Source organism: Orcinus orca, chromosome 7 (assembly GCF_937001465.1).
Source record: "Orcinus orca chromosome 7, mOrcOrc1.1, whole genome shotgun sequence".
Classification (NCBI taxonomy): Eukaryota; Metazoa; Chordata; class Mammalia; order Artiodactyla; family Delphinidae; genus Orcinus; species Orcinus orca.
The window spans coordinates 57,389,798-57,411,941 of NC_064565.1; the positions used below are offsets into that span (position 1 = coordinate 57,389,798).

At 39.8% G+C, this 22,144-nt stretch overlaps 1 protein-coding gene across 3 annotated transcripts in view; it reads left to right on the top strand.

The window, feature by feature from the left end:
• CERS6 (ceramide synthase 6) overlaps positions 1-22,144 on the top strand; it is a 324,132-nt gene that overhangs the window by 221,480 nt on the left and 80,508 nt on the right. For all 3 annotated transcript variants that reach the window (XM_033423492.2, XM_004267262.3, XM_004267263.3), the window contains exons 5-6: positions 19,364-19,414; positions 21,895-21,987. In XM_033423492.2, coding sequence (XP_033279383.1) covers positions 19,364-19,414; positions 21,895-21,987 — 144 coding nt within the window. The remainder of the gene's footprint in view (positions 1-19,363; positions 19,415-21,894; positions 21,988-22,144) is intronic.

A 22,144-nucleotide genomic window follows, 5' to 3' on the forward strand; every position in this document is an offset into this window, starting at 1 on the left:
CTAGAATATGACCAGGCACAGAGCAGGTGCTGGCTAAGTGAATATTGTTGCATGATAAATAAGAAGAATATTAGGAATTTAATGGTCTCAGCATTCAGTTTATTTTTTATACCACTTATTAAAGTGGTATCATTTAGATAAGTGTAATCCTAAACTAAGGAAATCCATGGTACAGCTGATCTTCCCTTGTGGTTTCCTCTTGTTATTATTGGAGCTTGTTACAGATGCCCATTTTCCCTATATTTAGATAGTTTTTGGTTACTTCCTGTTTGAACTAACTGTAATTTTCCTCTCCTTGGGTGTCCTCTTAGTTTTTCCAGGGACAAAATTACAGTCAGTCCCATTATAAAACAGTTTGATGTTACAGTTTCTATCTTAGATTACATTTTGTTCAGTGGAACAGTAGCTACATATAATACAATGCTCTTATAATACTATTGTATTATAAAGATAATAGATGTATTATTAATAGAGGCAAAAGATGTACATTATTTCTATTTGTAACCAATGGTATATAAAAAATGGGGCAGTTTTGCCAGGGTGTATGTTCTAGAATCAGAAGGTAAATTGATGGATTCTCATTCAGTTTATATATAAAACATGTATGTATGGAACTGGTCCCTAGTAATATTTAAGCACTCCAAAATGAGATACCCTATAGAGTAGAAGATGCATTTATAGTGGCAGAACCCCTCCATTAGACTATCTTGGAAACTCTAATTGAAGAGCCAAAATACCATTGTCATTTAACTCAGTGATGCATTTATTAAAGGATAATTACACTTCAGCTTGATGTGAGTCTTCTAGATAATACTTCCCAATGATAACAGAATAGTGTGTGCTCTCAGCTCAGTTACTAAAGTTGCTTGTATTGCAGCAAGTAGGATGTCATTGTCTGTGGCTGTTTCCCATTTAGAGATTACCTCATGCATGTTTTCTGTGCCGTAGTCCCTGGAACTGTGGACTGAAATCATGAAGTCATGTGTATACCTTTGCCTGGAGACAGATGGCTCCAGCTTGGTTCAACTTCATAGCCTTTTTCTGCATTGCCAATTTCTAGTACAATAAATGGCCTTGTTTTTCACTCATTTACACAGGCAAGTTCTGTAACTGATAGTGTATGTGCTTGAAGAATCAGGTGTTTGGCAAGTAATAAATATAACCTCATGAGAGCATGAACCAAACTACATTGATGGATTAATAGCATAGACATCAGTGAACTCAGAAATTCATAGGTGCTGAGGTAAACAAAACAAAGAAGCACTTCAAAAATACAGGCATACCTTGTTTCACTGTGTGCAGATATTCTCTTTTTTACAAATTGAAGGTTTGTGGCAACGCTACGTCGAGCAAGTCTATCAGTGCCATTTTTCCAACCGCATTTGCTCACTTTATGCCTCTGTGTCACAAATTCAAAAATTTTATGTCACAAATTGGTAGTCCTCTAAATATTTCAAACTTTTTCATTATTATTATATTTGTCATGGTGATCTGTGATCAGTTATCTTCGATGTTACTGTTATATAATTGTTTTGGGGATCCACGAACTGTGCCCACATAAGACAGCTGAGTTAATTGGTATCAGTAAATTGTGTGTGTTCTGACTGCTCCATTGACAGGCTGCTGTCCCATCTCACTCCCTTTCCTGGGACCTCCCTATTCCCTGAGACATGACAGTATTGAGGTTAGGCCAATTAATAACCCTACAATGGCTTCTAAATGTTCAAGTGAAAGGAAGAGTTGCATGTCTTTCACTTTAAATCAAAAGCTAGAAATGATTAAGCCTAGTGAGGAAGGCATGTCGAAAACTGAGATAGGCCAAAGGCTAGGCCTCTTGCACCAAACAGTTAACTAGGTTGTGAATGCAAAGGAAAAGTTCTTAAAGGAAATTAAAAGTGTTACCCCAACGAATACACAAAAAGAAAGCAAAACAGTTTATTGCTGACGTGGAGAAAGTTTTAGTGATCTGGAGGGAAGATCACACCAGCTACAACATTCCCATAGACCAAAATCTAATCCAGAGCAAGGCCCTGACTCTCTTCAATTCTATGAAGGCTGAGAGAGTTGAGGAAGCTGCAGAAGAGTCTGAAGCTCACAGAGGTTGGTTCATGAGGTTTAAGGAGAGAAACCATCTTCATAACATCAAAGTGCAGGGTGAACCAGCAAGTGCTGATGTAGAAATTGCAGCAAGTTATCCAGAAGATCCAGCTAAGATAGTTAATGAAAGTGGCTACGCTAAACAACAGATTTTCAGTGTAAACAAAACAGCCTTCTCTTGGAAGAAGACTCCACCTAGGACTTTCATAGCTAGAGAGGAAAAGTCAATGCCTGGTTTCAGAGTTTCAAAGGACAGCCTGACTCTTTTGTTAGAGGTTAACGCAGTTGGTCACTTTAAGTTGAAGCCAATGCTCATTTACCATTGTGAAAATCCTAGAGCCCTTAAGAATTGTGTTAAATCTTCTCTGTCTATGCTATAAATGGAACAACAGAATCTGGATGACAGCACACCAGCTTACAACATGGTTTCCTGCATATTTTAAGCCCACTGTTGAGGGGGCTTAAAATAGGTCTCACTGTTGAGACCTATTGCTCAGAAAAAAAGATTCCTTTCAAAGTATTATTGCTCACTGACAATGCACCTGGTCACCCAAGAGCTCTGTAGATAGTGATTCCTCTGATGGATCTGGACAAAGTCAGTTGAAAACCTTCTAGAAAGGACTCACCATTCTAGATGCCATCAAGAGCATTCATGATTCACAGGAAAAGCTCAAAATATAAATCTTTACAGGAGTTCAGAAGAAGTTGATTCCATCCCTCATGGATGACTTTGAGGGGATCAAGACTTCTGTAGAGGAAGTCACTGCAGATATAGTGGAAACAGCAAGAGAACTAGATGTGGAGCTTGAAAATGTGACTAAATTGCTGCAATTTCACGATAAAACTTTAATGGATGAAGAGTTGCTTTTTACGGATGAGCAGAGAAAGTGGTTTCTTGTGACGGAATCTACTCCTGGTGAAGATGCTGTGAAGATTGTTGAAATGACAATAAAGGATTTAGAATATCACCTAAACTTAGTTGATAAAGCAGTGGCGGAATTTGAGAGGATTGAGTCCAATTTTAAAAGAAGTTCTGTGGGTAAAATGTTATCAGAACAGCACTGTATGTTACAGAGAAGTCGTTTGTGAAAGGAAAACTCAATCGATGGGGCACATTTCACTGTTGTCTTATTTTAAGAAATTGCTACAGTCACCCCAACCTTCAGCAACCAGCGCCCTGCTTAGTCAGTAGCCGTCAGCCTTGAGGCAAGGCCTTCCCTCAGTAAAAGGATTATGACTCACTGAAGGCTCAGATGATGGTTTGCATTTTTTTAGCAATAAAGTATTTTTAAATTAAGGTATATACATTGTTCTTTTAGACATAATGCTATTGCACACTTAATAGACTACAGTATAGTGTAAACATAACTTTTGTATGCACTGGGAAACCAAAAAATTCATGTGACTTGCTTTGTTCCGGTGGTCTGGAACTGAACCTGCAATATCTCCAAGTTATGCGTGTACAACAGAAGGTAAAAAGGAACCTGGTTCTATTTCCATAGAAAGGTCGGTCAGTGATATACTGTGACTACTTGGCCATCTTGTTTTTGCTTCCAGATAAATAGATAATTTAAGATTACATTTTCAGTATCATGCAAATTTCATTAATCACCCAGCCTTTCCACCTCATTGATTTTTTTTTTTTTTTTTTTTTTTTTTTGCGGTACGCGGGCCTCTCACTGCTGTGGCCTCTCCCGTCGCAGAGCACAGGCTCCGGACACACAGGCTCAGCGGCCATGGCTCACGGGCCCGGCCGCTCCGCGGCATGTGGGATCTTCCCGGACTGGGGCACGAACCCGTGTCCCCTGCATCGGTAGGCGGACTCTCAACCACAGCACCACCAGGGAAGCCCCTACCTCATTGATTTTTAAAAGCTCTCTAGGGCTTCCCTGGTGGCTCAGTGGTTGAGAGTCCCCCTGCCGATGCAGGGGTTCGTGCCCCGGTCCGGGAAGGTCCCACACGCTGCAGAGCGGCTGGGCCCGTGAGCCATGGCCGCTGAGCCTGCGCGTCCAGAGCCTGTGCTCCACAACGGGAAAGGCCACAACAGTGAGAGGCTCGTGTACCGCAAAAAAAAAAAAAAAAATGCTCTTTTTATTCATCTAGGGGAAAACTTTATCTTATATTCAGCAAACCACTTCTAAATTGCTGGTTCAGCCCCTTGATATAATTCAGTTGCATTAATCTATCCAACTTATATCTTTCAGCTTCCCCTCCCCCCAAAATAATTTCATATCTTTGGAAGATCAGAAGCTGGGAAGACAGGAAAACAGGCTTGATTAACATCAGAAACTTAACTGCATGAAGATCAATTCCTTCTTTGCAATTAACTCAGCAACTCAGAGGATAATTTCTCTGTCATAATTAGAAGATAAATAATCTATAAGGATGTACCACTTATTTAAAGGGTATAGTCTGATCATTTGTCCTATTAGTAATGAGTAATGGTAAACTGAATTGTGAATTCCCTTCTGAATTTTAATATATGAAAGTGGCCGTAAGCAAAGGGAGTAATTATTTGCCTAAATTAAAATATCATCATCAAATTTTCATCAGTGTTTAATTTAGAAAATTTTAATCTTCAATACCAGACATAATATAAACCTTGAGCCTCACAGATAAAGGACACTGAAAAGCAATTACTCAACTTTATAACTTTTATTCACACATCATCAAATTGGGCAAAATGAGCTTTTTATTATATTGATTACTAATACTGCTCTGATTGTGTTTAATAAGACTGACCGAGTTTTGTCAGTGATTCAAAAAATCTAAATTGCAGTGGGTAACTGGAGTTTCTTCACAAAGAAGAAAAAGGGGGTTTTCTTCTGATATTGGGTTTCCATTTGTGGGGTGTCGGAGTCTGCAACAAGATCAGAGACAGCAAACCAGGATTTTGTCTTTTGGGAGAAAAAAAAGCGGGGGCAAAGAGGATGGTGAAATTTAGGGCTTGAGGTATCATAAAAACTATGCAGTCCAACTCCTAATTTCACACATGAGCAACCAGATGGGTGAATCGACTTACCCAATGTCACTCAGCTGGTTAACGGCAGACTGAGGCCAGACAGAGGGGCTCCTATGTCCTTTCTGATTCTCTCTTCCCCATCATGTGTTCTTTCAGTGACTGCAGGGGTTGGGAAATTAAGGAACTTTCATTTCTCTATTTCTAGATTCCCCTGCCTTTCAAAAAGCGGTGTTCTCAATTAACATAATTGAATGTTACAGGGACTTGGCTGCTTTGCAAGTATCTGAATTTTGTGTTTTCTTGCAGCTTTCTCAAATAATGATAGCGTGATACAATTTTTTCTTCTAACATATTTCTCATGTAGAATATGTGTCTTCCATAGCCATTTATGGCAATATCTAGACAGAAGATTACTGGCAGTTTAGGAGTTCAGGAAACATACTTAATATGTTTGGATTCATGATTCATAGAATATAGCCTATTATGGGTTTTCAGATATAATACGCAGACATGGTGACAAGATAACACATTAAAAAGCAAGTCAAATTTCATACATAAGAAAAATCAAGCCTGAAGTGCCCAGTACTTTTAAAAGAGAGCAAGCAGTGGCTTTTCACTCTTGTCTTACGTAATTCCCTTAAAGTGTTCTCAGGAAGATGATTTGTAAGTAGATAGACCTTAGCTCAAGGTAAATTCATTAAAAAAAAATTGATGACTTGTGAAAATTCTGAAGGTCTCTTCAACTATATTGTCTCAAAGGCTAACCCTTATTCTCTTCCCACCTCTATGGATTATCTGATTAAATATCGTATCACTTCCGTGATCCCACTCACCTTATTTGACTCGGTAGCTTTGAATTCTTGAGACTTATTTTAGTGTGTTAAGGGCTGGGTAGTGTGGAGGAAGAAATGCATCGAGTTGAGTATCAGATACAGGTGATGTGGCATTCATTGCACATACTGTGGTTGTTTAGTCAGGGAATAGATTTAAAGGAACTCGTTTACTGGGAACCAGGGCTCTTCCCAGCGTGTATCTGTTGCCATATGTGCCTTGAATTGGTCAGGATGAAGACTAAGCTACAGCAGTAATGTAGCAAAGAGAGCCAGCAGCACAATGGCTTAAAGAACAAAGTGCATTTCTGCCTCATGTGACAGGCCCAATATCAGTGGCCTGGGCCAGCGGGGCAGCTCTGCTCCACACCATCTTCAGACAACTTGGTTCTTTTCGTTTTGTTGATCTGCCATCCTTGGTGCAGTGGTTTTCAAACTTTCTGGTTTCAGGACCGCTTTACGCTGGTGGTAACAATCATACAGGACTTTAAAGAGCTTTTGTTTTTGTTAGTCATATCTATCGATACTTATTGTATTAGAAATTAAAACTGGTAAATTTTTAAAGCATTATGAATTTAATTAAAATAACAAGAAATCATTACATGGTAACAAATAACATTTTAAGAAAAATAACTGTATTTTCTAAAACAAAATTCAGAGGTTTTTGAGATAATCTCTAATTATGATTTAGTAGATGAGAGCTGGGTTCTCATTCCTGCTTCTACATTCAGTCTGTCACAGGTGTGTGTGTGTGTGTGTGTGTGTGTGTCTGTGTGGTTAATTTATATGGTGACTATCTGGCCTCACGAAGATATGAAATTGTAAAAGGTAGAAATATCTTAATAGTGTTTTCCAGAAAACTGTAGATTTTCTTCTTTGATATGATGCCAAAACTCAAAAGTCATTTCTTTAATGTCAGTGAACTTCTTGTACTTGGTTACATTAACATCCATTGGTTACTCTTTCCCTTTCATCCATGTATGATTATTTAACATCATGCATTGGTCATTTGGAAAGTATTGGTTCACTGAGTTATACAGATCTTACGAGTGTTGACATGTTATTATAAATATCAAAAGCAAAACCAGAAGCATATTTGTCATTGTTTTCACTAATCTCCTCTGAAAAGTTTTTAACAAATGGGAAGCTATTAGGCATATAGTAGCCTATATGTATTTTCCAAAATACTAATTTTTGCTTGAAAGCTTGAATTTTATCAGTGGCAGCAAATGCTATCATTTGAGTTTCTTGAAGTCACAGGCTCACTTTGTTCATTTTCGAGAAAGTGTCTACAAATACTCAATTCAGAATAAAAACCATTGTGAAGAAAAATAAACAGCCAAGTTTTCATTCACATTTCATTCTTCTAAGTTCAGTGTTTTGTTTTTTCATGTTTTCCCCACCTTTGTATTATTGTTTCTCTCTGTCCTGAATAAATGTTAAAGGTAGGAGTGAGAAGACCTTTGTATACAGGACAGGTACACTTGTATCACCAGCCCTCCATTCCTGGTGGGGCTAGTAGCCTCTAGGAGGTTGTGTGGCCCCAGGAGGCCAACAAAATAGCACCTGGAAGACTGATCAGGAGGCAGTGAGGTGGGGATGACAAGCCAGATACAAGGTGCCGGAGTAGTTAAGGCATGGAGATGGGAATTAATGGAACACACACAGCAAGGTGCTTGGTCTGAAGAGAGCAGGCGCTGCTTATTGGGAAGAGTGGACTTAGCCTTGCCTGGTCACAGTGGACAGCCAACCTAACAGGAACATGGACACCCAAGCAGAGACATTTTACCTTCTGAGTTGGAAATGAGGAGAAGGCGTTTAAGGTTTGTTTTTTTTTAATCCTCCAGAGAATAACGCAAGGAAAGGGATGATTAGGGAAAAATGATGTTGGAAATATGACATGGTTCCTGAAAGATAAAGAATTCAAGTTCTTCTTCTGTCTCCTCCATTCACCATCTTCTGCTTGTCCTTCTGGCCTCAACTACTGTGGCACCACTAGTGGAGCTGTCCCCTCCCACTGTCCCTTCAAGACTGGGCTGGGTATCTTTTTATATCTACTCCTCTGTGTCCTGTGTTTACCTCTGCTATAACTTGTCATTATTTTGATTACCCAGGAGATGGTAAGTTCCTGGAGGATGGAGAACTTGGCCATTGTATCTTCATGCCTAGCAGAATGTCTGATTTATGGTAGCCACTCAGTACTTGAAAGAGCAAGTGAATGAGGAAGGTGCAATAATATTAGCACAAAGATATTAGGATGTAGGCAAGTTGGTTTAGAAGTGGTAAGAAAGAGGTTGATAAGGATCTTCAGAATGAGAGTAGGTGGGCTGGGTGATAAAGATTGATCATCAGTATAATTAGTGCAAAGTTTATTCTGTATTATTTTTTCATCTTATTATTTTCCACTTTCTCTTAATGGAGAATTTAGAATTAAATTATTGATGATTGGTTTATACTTGAACATCACTGTCAACATGTAAATATTCTGAAGGCAGCTATTTCACATACTAGATTTTAGTTTAAAAATTAATTAGAATTATTGGGGTTCCCTGGTGGTGCAGTGGTTGAGAGTCCGCCTGCTGATGCAGGGGACACGGGTTCGTGCCCCGGTCTGGGAAGTTCCCATGTGCCGCGGAGCGGCTGGGCCCGTGAGCCATGGCCGCTGAGCCTGCGCGTCCGGAGCCTGTGCTCTGCAACGGGAGAGGCCACGGCAGTGAGAGGCCCGCATACCGCAAAAAAAAAAAAAAAATTAATTAGAATTATTGAATAATTTGAGGATTTTAGTAATTAATACCATTAATGTTATTTGTGAATATAGAGCAAATGTGTGTTTTTTTAATAAGACCTATTAAAAGTACATGGACTTAGCTTCTTTTTACTATTCGAATAAGACCTGTTCATTGTAGAAAATTATAGCTACAATTACTTTGTGTAATTTAATATTAAAATATAAACATGTTTTTAAAAAGTAAAAAGCATTCAAGATAATCATTACTCAGAGATAAACACTAATTAACTTTTGGTAAATATCCTGCCAGGCATATTTTGTGTGTGTGTGTGTGTGTGTGTGTGTGTCTCTAAATATATATCTACTTTAAACATAAGGCACACTGTATATTCTACTTGTAACTTGATTTTAACTGAAAATATGAATATGCTAGTTACGTCCCCTTAGCCCATCTGATATTCGCATGGCTGTAGTGGACAGTTCCATGCACTTTTGACAGTGTCCCACATCAGATATAAGCTGTGCCACATCTTTGCTCTGCTTTCTCCAAAGCTGCAAATGCTACCTAGACACAGGAAGGTACAACCTAGGCATATGGAGGCGTTAATACTGGAACCTCACCAGTGGGGTATGAGAGTTGGTGGATAAATGCCACAGCTCCCCGTCCTGTGTTGGGACGGTTATAAGATACATGCTCTGTAATTCTGCAGAGGTCCTCAGCGGAATTGAGGTGCAATAACCAGCTCATTTCTGAAAACCATATTGGATTTTCTCCTTCATCCATCTCACTTTCTCCATTTTTCCAGTTCTGTTTCCTGGAATCACCTCTCAAATACCCAGCCAGCACCCAAGTCTCAGAGTCTGCTCCCACAGAATCCCAGCTAAGAACGTGCCAATGTTCAATATTATTGAACAATTAGATTTATTTCAATTTTTCATTACTAGAAAAGGAATTGCAATGGAAATCCACATACGAATGTCTTTACTCTGAGTTTAATTTTTTTTTTTTACAATAAATGCTGGATTAAAGGATGTGCAGATTTTAAAGATCAAATAACCTTTTAGAAAGCTTATTCCAATTTGCAGAGTGTTGGTTTCCCTATACACTGCTAACCCCTGGGTATTAACCTCTTCAGATAATTTGCCAGACCAGGTTAAAAATTGTCTCGTTTTAACCTGTAATTTTTACATATGTTTTTGGTCACATATTCTTTTGTTTGATGTGTTCCCTGTTTGTATCTTCTCCCTATTTTTCTGATCAGATGTTTAAATATTTAAATCAATGTTTGTGGGCTCTTTACATATTAGAGATCTTAGTCCTTTGTCGTATGTTATAAATTGTTTCCTTAAATGATCTTTTGACTAATTTTGTGCTCCTTAATAGTGTTGACTTAAAGAAAAACACACAGCATAAGAGTTTTGAGGTTAAGTTTTATTCAGGGCCTTACTGAGGACTATAGCCTGGGAGATAGCTCTGAGGAACTGCTCCAAAGAGGGGAGGACCCAGTTTATATATGATTTTTTTTTTTTTTTGGCTAGGAAATACATGCTGTCAAGCATACATCTTCATAAAAGATTATTACTAATCACAAAGAATAGACATCTCAAGTTAATTATTTTAGTGTTTATGTATGGGAAGATGCAAGAATCTGGGGTCATTGAAATTCTTCCTGAGATATCCATCTAACTATCCATGGGGTCTGTTTACTCAAAGCACAGAGCGCGTCATCCTGTTTTCATCCTGAATTCCTCTCAGGGTTTTACTGTGTCGGTGGGTGACTGCAGTGAGTCGCAATTCAGTGGGTGGTGAGCAACGCTCTTTTGTTCTTTGTTCGCAGTAGCCACTGTAATTGGCTTCATTCCCACATTCTGCACTGGCCTCTCTACACGTCTCTCCCCCCACCTAACCCACTCCATTCCCACATTCTGCACTGGCCTCCCTCTCTACACGTCTCTCCCCCCACCTAACCCACTCCCCGTGTTGACATTCTCACCATTTTCCTTTCTCTATAGGTCTTTCCACCTCATTTTCTTTCGTCTTCTCTTTTCGTCATCTGGTTCCTTTATCCCTAATTTCTATTCTAAACATGGAATTAATCTGTCCATTCTACTTTGCAGTGATTCTCACTGGCCTGGAGGAGAGTACACATCTGAATCAATAAGAGATGTGCCTTTTTAAGCTTCCTGTTTCCCAGACTCTTGAGAATCACAGCCATAGTTACTGTGAGGTATACGTGGAGTCCCTCAGCTGAGCAAAGGCAGAAAAAGTTGGGAACCACTGGCTGGAAGGTTTTAAAAGGCATGGAAATGCCACTTAGATTTCTTTTCTCTTTGGCTGTATGATGAAGCCTACAGAGAGACCCTTTGAGCTTAGAGCCCATCTCTGAGGAACTCCTTCTATTTTTTGTATGCTTGGCAGATCTGCAAATTACTTTCTAAATTGATTGCTGAATGTGCTGAAGGCACATACTTGACTAGGTCCTGAGGACTAGCATCTGTTTTAAAGTCTGATCAATATGAAAAGCTGCTATCTTTATATAATGCCATGGATGGGGTCAAGTCTAAATTACATTTGCACATCACAAGAGCTTTCAAAGCTAATGCAGATGCCAAGGGCCTCTAGGGAGGGGTCACCACTCTGCTTTGTAGATTTACAGTCGCATATCTACTGACCCAGGAAAGGAGGAAAGTGTACCCCTTGCATGCTGGGGAGCGTTCTAGTCTACTCATCGCTGACCAGCCGCGTCTTCAGGCTGTCAGAGACTTCTGGCTTCATTCTTTTCATCCCAAATACAATTTTTTTTTTACATTTATATTAACATATTTCCATACAAATAACCCAAAGAAAGTTTAATATTAGTTTTTTTCTAATTTTTAAATTTTATTTTATTTATTTTTTTATACAGCAGGTCCTTATTAGTCATCAATTTTATACACATTAGTGTATACATGTCAATCCCAATCACCCAATTCACCACCCCACCCCCCCCAACCCCCATGGCTTTCCCCCCTTGGTGTCCATACATTTGTTCTCTACATCTGTGTCTCAACTTCTGCCCTGCAAACCGGTTCATCTGTACCACCAAATACAGTTTATTGATCAGTTTTTAAACTCACAAAGCACAAAATATTTCTTTCCATTATGAGTTATTTAGCAATATGTATTAAATGAAAACTGTAGATTATCATTTTGAATGGATTTGATTTATATTCATTGAAATCATACAGTTCAACATTTCTAAAAAGAATTTGCAGTTTATGTAATAAAATTATTAATATAGATATTACCATCAAAAAGTTACACACAAAAGGAAAAATAAGCAAAAATGTTGAGACAATCATAACTGCAGTGACTGAGCTTCAGAATTAGATCTCAGCTTCCCAAAACCATGGTAAAAGATAATGGGGTAACAGGAAACATACAAAGCATTCACGATGGGAAGTATTTTTCCCCCCTGGGTTAAATTTAAAAGGAAAAATATCATTTGAATTTATGTATTTGAATTTAGTGGTTACCTAGTGGTAACCTTTCCAATATAAACTCATTGCAGACAAGGAAACATTTTTCTCATGTTTATTTCTTACAGTAAATCTTCAATATAAGCCAAAGGTATAAGATTTAAGTATAACTCAGTGAAAGTGTTTTCAGAGTAGTTTCAGTGAAAGAAGTTTCAGAGTAGTTCAGGGATCTAGCTTTCTGGCATTTAAAAACATAATCCAAGGCTCTATGTATTTCATACCTAAACTATTCAGAGGCCAGTATGTCTCTTAGGCTGTATTCCTTCACTGTTAGTTGTCACACCAGGGCTTTATGAAAGCCATGTAGGAGTTTGGATGGAAATAGTGAAAGATGAAAGTTTGCTTCTAAGATGCTGACTTCAGGTAAAGACCCACACATTTTTCACATTTTTGATGAAGCAACGAAATGCTTTTAATACTTTATATGATTCATGTTCTTTTGTTAAATCAAAATATTTATTAATTCAAAGAAACTACTATTCGTTCTGCTGTAGGTACCTACTGATTCTTGGGGGGAAAATGGTGTGTATGTGTATTTGTATTTCTGTTTATTCATTGAACACTTGCCTGGTTAACTGAGCATCCTTTTGTCTGGTCTTTTGCTTCGAACTCAATTATTCCTTTAGTTCACAGTGACATGATAAATGTCAGTGATCTGAGTTAGCCTTGATTTTTAAGACTTCATTTTTTTTTGAACAGTTTTATGTTCATAGAAAAATTGAGGTACAGAGATTTCCCATGTACCCCTGTCCCCACACATGCATATTCTCTCCCACCATCAAATCCACCACCAAAGCGGTACATTTGTCACAACTGATGAACCTACACTGACATATCATAATCACCCGAAGTCCATAGTCTACATCAGGATTCACCCTTAGTGTTGTATGTTCTGTGGGCTTGGACAAGGCCTTCTTGATGTCAGATGATCGATCCATCATCATGATAGGTGGCATGGAAACTGAAAGGTACATTTGTTGTTTTTTAACTATTATTTTTAAGAAGTATATCAAATGGAACTTAAAAACAATAAAATAAGAACAAGCCTGTCTTATTCCAGATGGTGAAGTGAAATGATCAGACCTGATCTATTTCTGCTAGTTCTGTTCACTATGAAACCTCTACAGAACAACTGATAAAAGAAGCAACCTGATAAAAAAAAAAAAAAACCACACATTTACTGACACTTAAAAAAAAAAAGACTTCTCTACTTTAAAAAAAAAAAAAAAAATCACAGAATGCATAGCACTCAGGTCTTATGCGTTTGGTCCAAAGGCAAATGATGACTGCTCGGTGACCTCCAGCAGCACATCTGACCTCCATCCTGGTGCTGGAGTTCGGTTTGCTCAGGGTGAGAAGAGCCTCAGAAGCCTCCCCTGGGACACTGTGTTATTGATGGATGTGCTTGTGGCCAAGTTGTGTCTCACGTGATGTGTCTGGGAGCAGATGTGCCTATACTGTATAATGAAAAATCCCATTATACACTGTGATTTAAATCGAGAGTGTTAGAAGTCATTTTGTATCCACTCTGTTACTGTCTGTCTTAGTCTTGTTCAGATGTTTTGTAAGTCTTCTTAAATTGAAATTAGTTGATGTGTACCTTAAGAGCTTTATAGAGAGTTGTCTTACAATGCTGTGTTAGTCAGCTTGGACTGCCAAAGCAAAATGCCAAAGACTGTGTGGCTGAAACAACAGAAACTTACTTCTCACCATTCAGGAGGTTGGAAGTTCCAGATCAAGGTCTGGCAAGGTTCGGTTTTCAGTGAGAACTCTCTTCCTAGCTTGCCTCTCTTCCTGATCACTGCAGTCCTCACATGGCCTTTCCTCTGAGCATGTGAAGATAGAAAGCACTCTCTCACTTCCTCTTCTTATAAAGCCACCAATCCTATCGGTTTAGGGCCCTATCCTTATGGCCTCATCTAACCTTAATTATCTCCTAAAGGCCCTGTCTCTAAATACAGTCACGTTGAGGGCTTGAATATGTGAATTCAGTCCATAGCAGATGCTAAAACAACAAAAAAACTTGGTATAATTTCTGTTGACCAAAAAAAAAAAAAGAAAGAAAGAAAAAAGTAGGAAGTAAATCTGAGGGATCTTGTGAATGACCTATAATCATGGAACTCTTTAACAGTGAGAGGCATGGCTAGCCATCTGGGACATGTGATTTCTTTTGTAGCTTAAGCAGGATTTGGAGGTCCTTTCTAACGCGAAAATTCAATATTTTTAGGTAATAGCTCAATTATTGATTCTTAGTTATGGATAAATCAATTCCAAATATCCATGATTTTCTTTCATTATGCATTCTTTGTACATCCAGAGTACCTTGGGAAGTTATAATGGAAGAATCTGGCTGGCCTGAGTTTGTGTCCCAGCTTTTCTACTTACCAGCTGGGTAGCCTTCAGTTAGTTATGGTACCTCTTTGAGATTGCTTTTTGTCTATAAAATAATCATACTTACCTTGATGCATATACAGTCGGCCCTCTGTATCCACGGATGCAAGAACCCGTGGATATAGAGAGCCGACTGTTCATGCCATTTTATATAAGGGACTTGAGCATCCTTGGATTTTGGAATCCATGGGGGGTCCTGGAACCAATCCCCCGAGAATACCTAGGGATGACTCTATTAATGAGAATACAGGCTATCCTACTGTGTATGTGTGTATGTATGTGTATATATATATGACAACACAGTAGTTTAGATATGAGAGGATGATAGGAATTTATCTGTGTCACACATATAATCCAGAGGTAAGCAGACCAGGGCTAGTAGGAGGCCTCCAACATCAACTTCAACAGAAACTTCCATCCCAGGGTGAAAGATGACAGCTCCAGCTCTTATTATCTCCCTCCAGTGGGAATGGAGAAAAGGTGAGAACAGCTCATTCACATTTACTTTTAGGGGCAACATCCATGTGTCAATTCTGCTCACATCTCTTCCACCAGAGCTTAGATGTGTGGTTCTAGCAATCACAGAAGTTGGTTGAGAAGCATTGTCTCCAGCTAAATAGTGTTTTACTAACAATTTCTGCTTCACATTTGGCTATTGTAAAGATTAGAAATAATTTATTAATTTATTCACCTAACAGTGAATTGTGAAATATTATAACAAAGTGCCTAGCAAGGTGCCTCACACCTGGTAAGTACCAAGTTGGATCACCCTCCTTACTTTCCTCTAGCACCTTGCTACTCAAAATGTGGTCCAGGGTCCAAGCATCACCTTGAAGCTTGTTAAAAATGTAGACTCTCAGCCCCAAGCCAGACCTACTGAATCAGATCCTGCGTTTTAATAGTTTGAGGAGCCTCTGCAGCAGCATATTCTTTGTCTTTTATGGTACCTGCACGCTATGTTATCTTGAGCACTTACAATGTTGCTATGAGAATTAAATGAGATAATATGTATAAAATACTGTAAAATCTGTAATGTGCTTCATATCATTATTTAACTGTATATGTCTGAGGGAGAATAAAGTGAATCTTAAGTTATTGAAATGCCAAGATTTGGGAATCATTGGGTTTGGGGATTTTCCAATGTTGATAATGTCCCCTGATATTGTAATGCCATGTAAAAAAGGCATTTCTATTTTCAGAAGATGTGCTTGAATCACCTTGCACTGTCCTAGGTACAGAGTTTTTCTCTAATTATGTAGGAAGATGCTAGGCCCATCCTTCTAAAATGAGGGTTTTCAGTGTATTTTTTCATAACCATTATTCTTTCTTGACATCTAAATATTGCAGCTTATGTTCTGAATTATGTTACTACCTATACAGATTTTGATATCAAATGAACATGGAGATGATTCTTAAAAAGATATCTGGAAAAACTGATTTAAAAAACGGTAGGTTTATGGTATCAGTTGAAACTATAGATGCTATACCTAATGCATTAAATATAAGCAGCCAATGCAGATTCCTATGTTAGTGTTGAGCTATTAGAAATTAGGAGAATCACCATTTCATGGACTTGTCTTCTCATCCGTAAATTGGGGAAGATGGTGTTTGTTCTGTCTCAAAGAGTTTTGGGAGCCATAACATGAGATCCTAGAAAAATGTAGCACATAGAAGATGATATTAATATCTAGTATTGTCAAAGTAGGAAGTATATGTGAACACGCATTGTGAAATAAGTATGTGAAAGTGCTTACTTAAATGTTTAGCAAACAAGCTTGCAGGCTGAGCTATGGCCTTGGTAGCCCCATCAGATTCTCAGTGTTCTTTGCTCCTGCTTCAAGTGGGTGGGACCCACTGAGAGACAAAGACTCACCCACTGTTTCTGCAGGTCAGTCGGGTTTCTGCACATGATACAAGCATGTTTAGGTGATGCACATCTGATGCATTCAGGGAAAAGCCTGGGTGTTAGAAGAAAACCAAGGAGCCAAGAAGCTCACAGAGGAGGGAAAGCTCTAAATGATGGATTTTCCTGGGTCACTGGGAGTTGTACCTTTGCTCTCCCGCCTGTGATGGGAAGGATGACTGTATTGGAAGAGATTTCTGCTGTGTCTTCAGAGGCAAGCACGCACATGCCCTGTGGGCTTGGGACTGATGCATTCAGAAAAAAGACTATGAGGCTTTTTATAGGTGTTGCATTTCATTCTGCATTCCTTCTCATTAGCATTCAGTAATGAAAGCTGAACTGTCAATTTGAGTGTCTCATCCTGGAGGGATAAACGTAAGAATATGACATATGTTTTCCTCAGGGACTTTCAGCTAATTGTAGAGATAGTAAACAATTTTATCAGAGAGGAAGGTAATAACTAACATTTGTACTCTAAAGTAGATTTTGCTATGTTGTGCCCACATTTAAAAATAATGCATATAGGGCTTCCCTGGTGGCGCAGTGGTTGAGGGTCCGCCTGCCGATGCAGGGGACACGGGTTTGTGCCCCAGTCCGGGAAGATCCCACATGCCGCGGAGCGGCTGGGCCCGTGAGCCATGGCCGCTGAGCCTGCACGTCCGGAGCCTGTGCTCCGCAACGGGAGTAGGTCACAACAGTGAGAGGCCCGCGTACCGCAAAAAAAAAAAAAAAAATCTATCCATATCTGCATGTATATCTATATTATATAGAAAAAAAGGCCCCAAATGGGCTGTACATTAAAATAAATGTTAATAGTGATGAGAATTCAAATTATTTTTTAAATTATTTTCAGTATTTTCTATATCTTCCTCAACAGATATATGTCGTTTATATAAGTCAATAACCGATTAAGCTTCTGAAGCCTCTGCAGCATTTTTTTTTTTTTTTTTTGCGGTACGCGGGCCTCTCACTGTTGTGGCCTCTCCCGTTGCGGAGCACAAGCTCCGGACGCGCAGGCTCCGCGGCCATGGCTCACGGGCCCAGCCGCTCCGCGGCACGTGGGATCTTCCCGGACCGGAGCACGAACCCGCGTCCCCTGCATCAGCAGTCGGACTCTCAACCACTGCGCCACCAGGGAAGCCCCATCTGCAGCATTTTTATACATGCTCTCTCATTTGATCTTCACCATCACCCTGGAGGTCAGTCACTCATAAACCTCAGTGTCATGGACATGAGAAATGGAGGACACAGACAGACAACTCAGGCACCAAGGAAGTTAAGTGCAGAGAGATTACGTGATACGTACAGCGTAGCACAGGTAGCAGATGGCGAAAGCAGGAAAAATGGAAGGAGAATCAGGAGTGCTTGAATGAAAGGGGACTGTAAAGATCCCTGGACATCATTAGGTTTAGGGCATGGCATGGCTTTTTATTTCAACCTGGCTCCCTAAACTGAGTCCTGGTTCAGTTTTTATCAGACTCAAAGTTAGGGTCACAGTGGCTATGTTCGGCTCTGAGACCAGACAGTCTGAGTTTGATTTCCAGCTCTAGCCCTGCCTCGCTAATTAACCTGGATGGTTAATTACGGACTCAGGGCCTCAGTTTACCCATCTGTAAAATGAGGCAAATACTACTACTAGTTACTGTAAGGATTAAATGAGTTCATACATGTGAGATCCTTTAAAAGTATATGGGACAATCTAAAGAGAAACACCTTTTTAATTGGTTAAATAAATAACAGATCATGAAGGAAAACCCTCATGAAAAGTGTATGGTCATAGGGAGGACTCAACAGATACTAGCTAATATCCTCCACATCTTCATCCGCATCGGTGCAGGGCTGATGAGGACCATGGGGGGGGTGGAAGGATATCTCTGTGGCTTTCAGAGAGACAACTACATTATCCTACTGCAGAGGCAGCAACTTTTGATCTTACAGGGCCTGGGACAAGATACAGAGGCTAGGTCAGTACAAATATATCTGACATTAAACTCTCAATGACAGTATTATCATTTTGAGATATATAAACACAGATTGTAGTAATGATAGATTATGTTTCTTAATAGTTAGAAACATACTGATGTGTATCAAATGTGTATAGATGTATACCACCAAGTGCTGATAGCTATAGATCAGGAATGCAAAAAGAATGATAAAGTTAATACAGAAATATGAGGAAGTTTGTGCTGGTATTATGGGATGGTTCAGCTCTCTATTCAAATCCATACCAACCCCTCCCTCTTTATTACAGATGTTTGGAATCTGTGTGTATACTTAGATGTTCTCTCTGATCTTACAAGGTGGTAAGGCAAGTGATTGCCGTTAAATTAAGAAAGATTGTTTTGTCTTCGAAAGACCTTGACCATGAGTCTGAGCGTGGGGTGTACTGTAAGGGTTAATTCCCTCAGAACTGGAATTAGTCAGAGCTGTCCTACTGAAATAAGAGTACCTGCCTGCTGTTGACCCCCACTCAATGCATGAAACCATTGATTAATAATATTGCTTTGTAAACATTGAGTTGGAGGCGTTTCAAGGAGATTTGCACCAACTGTCAGCATTGTTTATTGATAATAGATTGATGATTTGCAGCTGGTCTTGATGAGACACTTGAAGGGCTCTGCTGTTGAGGCTGGTTACCTAGCAGGGATGTGTCTACAGGACCAGCAAAATATTCAAAAACACCAGCTAGGACTCTATCCCGGAAGTGGCCTGAAATACTGCGGGTTGAGTTTAGAAGATTACTCAGAGAGAATGTATGATGGAATCCTCATGGCTTTGCTCTCCTATTCCTAATTATACTGAGTCCTTCAGTTCTCACACAGGTAGTTTGTTGAAATCCCCAAATACTGGGGGGCCAGAACCTGTCATAAACATCCCTTCTCCCGCTTCTTTTCCAAAACATGTGAAATGTGTTTCTTTGTCATGTTTTACAGACCCCCTGGCTGTGGAATACAAGACACTGCTGGTACAACTACCCCTATCAGGTAAGGACACATTACCGTCTGGGTTTTTACACATGTAAAGTCCCTTTCTTAGGTCAGCGCCATGGTTTCAGGCAGGTCCCAGCAGGTTGGGCAGCCACTTCGCTTGCCCCCCCGCCGTACCCCCTGCTGCTTGATGGTGGACACAGCCTAGTGAGAGAGGTAGTTTGTGTTAGAATCAAAGCTTGAGCAGATGGAGGAAGTGTGGAAGGTGCGTTTGCTGGAGAGTAAGATACAATCACTTCAGTAGGTGGATAATTCCTTTTCTTTCTTTTTTTTTTTTTTTTTTTTTGCGGTACGCAGGCCTCTCACTGTTGTGGCCTCTCCCATTGCGGAGCACAGGCTCCGGACGCACAGCCTCAGCGGCCATGGCTCACGGGCCCAGCCACTCCGCGGCATGTGGGATCTTCCCAGACCGGGCATGAACCCGTGTCCCCTGCATCAGCAGGCGGACTCTCAACCACTGCGCCACCAGGGAAGCCCGGATAATTCCTTTTCTAACAGCCAGTCTGCTTTGGGTCACTGAGGACCGGATAACAGCCCTGGCCTGTCTCGGCACCTAGCGGGCAGAGCTCAAGGGAGGAGCTGGAGCTGGCGTGCTGAGTTTGGTTCACTCTGTGACTTAGGAGCGGCCTCTAAAGATGTAAATAAAGCACTATTTCCTTGAACTCAGAAAAATGGGCTTGTCCCATTACATGTAGACAAAAATAGCATCATTGAAAATGAGATTAAAATCATATCCCAGACAGGGAGCATTTCAGATCCCTGCCCACAGACATACCTTTGCCTCTGTCCATGAATTCAGTAATATTAGCATGTGTTGTGGTCCCTAGCTCAGTTACTATTTGAATATTAAAGCTGGAACTGTTCTCGAAATTTCTTGCTGAAACATTTCTAGAATTTCTAGTTCATTTGGGATATATTATTTAAGAGAAACAAATACAACCAGGTATTTTAGTGATAAAGAGACGGACATTGTGATAAGCAATTTGGATATTTGAGTTTGGGAGTCTTTGGGTTGTCTTTTTAGATGCGTTTGGTCTAACAAAGTTAATGGGAGCAGGTGTGCCCTGCAAGTTCTCTGCAAGTTGCAATAGCGGGTAGGGTTTGGTGTTGGCTACCCCTCGGGTAGGTTCAAGGCTAGGGACATGTTGAAATGGGGATTCCAGTTTGCATTTCCATCTCTTTCATGTAGTGTATTCAAATTAAGAAAGACTAAATCAGCAACATGACATGGTCAGAGAGAGCTGAACATTCCAGGGCTATCTGATCAAGACTAAAGCAACGTTGAAAGCAATGACTTACTGTACACACTTGTAATTCACAGGCCCAACTGCTGTTTACTATCTTAAATACTTGGAATATTGTCATTTATCCCTCTCTTTGTGCCCTGCAATGGTATACTGAGTGGAGAGGATCCTGTCCTCCTGTGTTTTGTCGACAAAGATGAATGAGGGGGACAACTGTTTTTCTTGATGTCCATGCTTAGAGTTGGTAGTTAAGTGATTGCTGACTTCTTGCGAAAGTCACTTATTATGCTGCTATTGGTTTACAAAGCATTTCAGTTTCAACACCTTGTGTGCCGCGGTGTGGAGGTGTTCATGTAATGAGTTTCAAAGGTCTTTCATTCATTCTGGGAAAGCAAGTTGTTTCATTACAACCCAATGAAACAATTAAAAACAACTCATCAAAAATGGTTTTTTAAAACTCTGTTTTGTTTTTATGGATTTATGTGCAAAATAAATATTACTGACTCCCACTGCTTCCCTGAGCTTCTCCCCATTCCTGGACCTGTGAGGCAGGTAGAGCAGGTGTCACCTCCATTTTCCAATAAGTAAACGAAGGCCCTACTTAAGCTGTGGAGTGAGGACTCAAACTCAGATTCCCTGGCTGGGCGCCTAGTCTAGTATCTCTTAGCAGTTTCCTTGTCCCCCTGATCTTTTAATAAATGTTTTTGAATTATCTTTTTTTTTTTTTTAATATTTACAACGTACAGAACATTTCCTAAAGACAAGAAAGCTCCAATTAAGGCAGAATTTGAAACTATGTCTCAGTGACCCATAGAGTACTCCAGTTTCTTTCACCTTCCCTGGTCCCTGTGCTGTGGAATCTCACAGGAGTTGTCCAGAGTCACTCTTTCCGTGTATATGTTAGAATTTTTTTGCAGGTTGCCTAAAGGAATCTTTAGAGACTCATGTCTAAGTACCATAAATGCAACTGTTAAAATGAGTGGTGAATCGGGTACCAATGCCAAACGTTCATACTGATTGACGCTTTTTTAGTTGGAGATGAAACAAAGCTAATGACATCAAGCTGTGGATTACAGGCGTCCTTCAAAGCTCCCTTATCCACAGAGAGAATGGGGCCAGAATTTGTGGAGGCGTAAGACAATGTTACTTTTCAGTACTGAGCTTGAGATGTTTGACACACAGATTTGGTTTCCTATTAATTATTAATCTTGCCTTTTTCTCTTTGATCCTCAGCCACTCACGCCTGACCTTCACTACTATTATATCCTGGAGCTGTCGTTTTATTGGTCTTTAATGTTTTCCCAGTTCACTGATATCAAAAGAAAGGTAAGAGTGGGTGTGTTGTAAAGGGCTTGTAAACAGGTGTCTTTCATGGCCCTAGGCAGATGGATATAGAGTCTCAAAGGCACTCACTTCTGTTCTCCCATCAGTACTGCATTAGTACAACTTTCGGCATTATTACAGAAAATTTTCTACTTTTGTT